The sequence below is a fragment of the Octopus bimaculoides genome, chromosome 5, assembly GCF_001194135.2.
Source record: "Octopus bimaculoides isolate UCB-OBI-ISO-001 chromosome 5, ASM119413v2, whole genome shotgun sequence".
NCBI classification, from domain to species: Eukaryota; Metazoa; Mollusca; class Cephalopoda; order Octopoda; family Octopodidae; genus Octopus; species Octopus bimaculoides.
In genome coordinates, this window is record NC_068985.1 from 124,680,033 (window position 1) to 124,683,714 (window position 3,682).

Consider the following 3,682-nt stretch of genomic DNA (forward strand, 5'->3'; position numbering starts at 1 on the left):
TCGATGTCATCATACTGTAGAAATGCACATATGACTGGATATATATATATACTTCAGGAATTCTATAGTATTTGTAGAGTTTATATCGACAGATAAATGACTGAAAATGGGATTAACAAACTTCTTTGTTCCAAATCCTAACAATTGTTTTGATGAATTATCGCACCTGTTGTTCATAGGTGAGATGTTGTACAGTGATTATCCTACATCCCAAGTGTAGAATGCACCTCTTCAGTTGACTGTTTAAACAAATTCTTTGCTATATGGTTTTGCCATTTCACTCAGTTTAATAATGTATACCTATATTGGTGTGTCATTCCAGCTGTTCACAGACAGAACCAAAAGCATAGATTCAGTGAGAGACAAGATACACTGGAGCCTGGCTGACTGCTATCAGTTTGCGCCAGTCGCTGTCAAGATGTCAGGTGTTCTAGGGCCCTATACTACTGATTTCCTCTGCAAAATAGGGACAGTGGTGGCTTGTCAGAGAAATGAGGCCCGTGAGATGGAGTGGTTACTGCAGCAAGTGTTGTTGACCATTCTCTGTGGCAACACCGTCGCAGTCATTACCATAGAGCACTTGTTTTGGGATATGTGACCCCTCACTCCTCCCCCTCTGTCTTCCACTGCTTTTCTTCCAAATTTTTTCCTCCTTTCACTGTTTTTCATTTTTTTAAAGTGTTTATTTGTAAATAAAGCGATTCCTTTTCTGTTAGAATAAATACACAGATAAAGAATACATAGATGAAAAATAGACAAATGAAATTAACATAAAGATATAAATGACAATACAAAAAAAAAAAAATACTAAAAGGGCTTGTTTGGCTATAAACTTCTAACCAGTGGAAGTCTGGTTTAAGCACTCCCTATAACCCCTCATAACTTTTTATTTTTTTGCATTTTCAGAAAATATTTGCAAATTTGTGTTCTACAAATGAGAATTCATATGATTACGAAGAAACCAAAAAAATTTATGTGATTTATGGGCTATTTAGCTGTTATTTTTAGCACATCTCTCAACCACCTACCTTCCTCGTTGCTTTGTCACTGTGACATGTATTGATGTTTTCCAATATTTTTCTCCTCACAAACACATTTAATGGTTCATTGCTGGGATTTAAGCCCAAATTTTAGAATGTCTGTATTTTAAACTTTGATTTTAAAAAAATATTTGTAAGATTTAAAAAAAAAATTTTTATTCAAGAAAATTAAAAAAAAAAACAACTTTTTTTTATGATCATATGAATTCCTGTGTGTAGAAGACAAATTTGCAAAAATTTTCTGGAAATTCCAAAAAATGAAGAAAATTATGAGGAATTATATGGAGTGCTTAATCTTTTTGATACCAACCCACCTGAGACTGCTCTAGGTTCTGTGACATAGACTTACTGTTTTAAAGTGGTGTAAATCATAATCTTCCATCAAAATTTTATGCTAATATGAATCAGGCCCCCAATTTAATAATGAGAAAGTTATTTTACTAAATTCCTTATTATTTTGAGAATTAATTGAAACAAAGGCAGTTGACAGAAATATAGTAACAAAAGGGTTAAACCAGAATTCTGCCTTCTGTTCTACATAAGTCAGAAGAAAGAATTAATACAAAAGTGGGGTGGGTTAGCATATATTAATTTATTGTTTCCATGAAATATATTCAAACCAGACAGTAATAAATTAACTCTAAATAAAGACTCCTCCTTGTCTGAAGGTGGAGCAGCCAGTTTGTTGGGTTGGTGGGTAGAAGAATGGGTATTTGGGTCCATAAAGGTGACCAGGTTGTGTTGAAATGGCCAAATCACTTGATTATCTTTAAAGATTTTTTTTTTTTCATTTCTTTCTTCACCTTATTTTCTAGTCTGTCCAATTCTTTCTTCTTTATAATCTGACAGACAGATAGGCTTTTTTGAAACAGAATTTCTTTCTGGCTAGATGCCTTTCTTGTTACTAACATGAAGACACTAACATATACACGCCTATGTATATACACACACACACATATACATACAAACATATATACGTATATATACATACATTCAAACGCACACACACACACACATACATACATACTTATATATGAATATATATATATGTGCACAAATTCATACAAACATATGCACACACTCACATGGACATACATGCATGCACACACACACACACACACACACATATATATATATATATATATATATATATATATATATATATATCCGTATGTATGGTTATACATGCATATATGTGACTATATATGTATGGATATATATATATATATATATATATACATGCACAAATACATACACGCACACATATATATGTACACACGCACATAATCCACAACTTATATTATAATTTTAGGTTTGTGGAAAGAAGCTGTTCCTCTCTTGTTGAAATCAGTTGAAGAATTTGAGAAACTCCCTGATAAGGATCTGAAAGGCATATCATACTCTTATGGCTTACTCTCTCATTGTTTGTGTAAACTCAGCCATAAGGAGTATTTGGAACTTCAGAACATTTATGTATTTCAGAGAGACCATCCTTGCTATGAGGCATTTGAGTATGGCATGAAGGCAGCTGAATTATCACCAAAACAGAGTTTGTTTTTTGCAAGACATTGTGTAAATATATATCTAATCTTCTTTCTCACACATTTTTTGTTGGCTGGCTACATTATTTTATTTGTTTATTGTTGTATTGTTACATTTTAGTTAAGAAGGATTTTGGAAGTTTGCATTAGACTCTTGTAAGGTGTTAGACCAATTTTCTTTCACAACTCAATGGTTCAGCTCATTTGAAATTTAATATGATATTAATCACAAGGTCCAAGTTCAAATTTACTGCAGATTTTTTATTGGATTATCTGTTAAGATAATCTCTTATCATCTCACAACAATCCATTGGATTGTTTCGTAATTCTGGTATCATTTTGAACCCTTTAGCATTCAGTTTACTCTCTCAAATATAATGTTTTGAACTTGTCATGCATTATCTCCTAGCTTTGAGATTTCAATGATATGATTGTTTATTTTTAGAATAACATTGTAAGGTAAGTGTGAGAAGCTGGACCTGGCCAGATAGAATATTTGAGCTGGGTAAGGCCGATTTAAATGCTAAAGGATTAAATCAGAGAAAAGACAAAACACAGCCTGAATTAAGACACTGATTTATCTGGATTAAGAATTGAACCAAATCCTACAAGATAATGAATTACTATTTTTATGTATTTATTTGATAGTTTAGTCAGATAAAATTGGACAGTGCCAAAAACCTTTAGGTTTTAGGAAATTGATTAAAGGAGGAAAAAAGGACAAAATTACCTTTACACTAGAGACCTTGGCCAAGTGGTATATTCACCTATATGGTGGATTAAACTTCCCATCCATGAATACTCTACCAAACTTCATTCACAAAGCTTTGGTCAAACTAAGGCTGTAGTAGAAGACACTTACCCAAAGTGCTGCATCATAGGTAATATTACCATGCTTGGAAGCAGGTGGTGAGGTTGATGATAGGAAGAGCATCAGGCTGTAGAAAAACCTGCTTAAAGATGAGTAGTATGGGATAAATATGTCACGATTAGAATTTTTGTTAGGGTGTGCAAAGAAGGAAAGAACCCCCATTAAAATTCTTAATCTGCAATTTTGATGAAATTCGAATCAGAGGTATTCCAGTTCATTCGAGAAAATAT

The 3,682-nt window shown here is 32.8% G+C and overlaps 1 protein-coding gene across 1 annotated transcript in view; it reads left to right on the forward strand.

Moving 5' to 3' along the window:
• The window catches only part of LOC106872983 (uncharacterized), a 30,826-nt gene that overhangs the window by 20,371 nt on the left and 6,773 nt on the right, over positions 1-3,682 (forward strand). Inside the window, exon 6 of the mRNA XM_052967993.1 lies at positions 2,353-2,612. Coding sequence (XP_052823953.1) covers positions 2,353-2,612 — 260 coding nt within the window. The remainder of the gene's footprint in view (positions 1-2,352; positions 2,613-3,682) is intronic.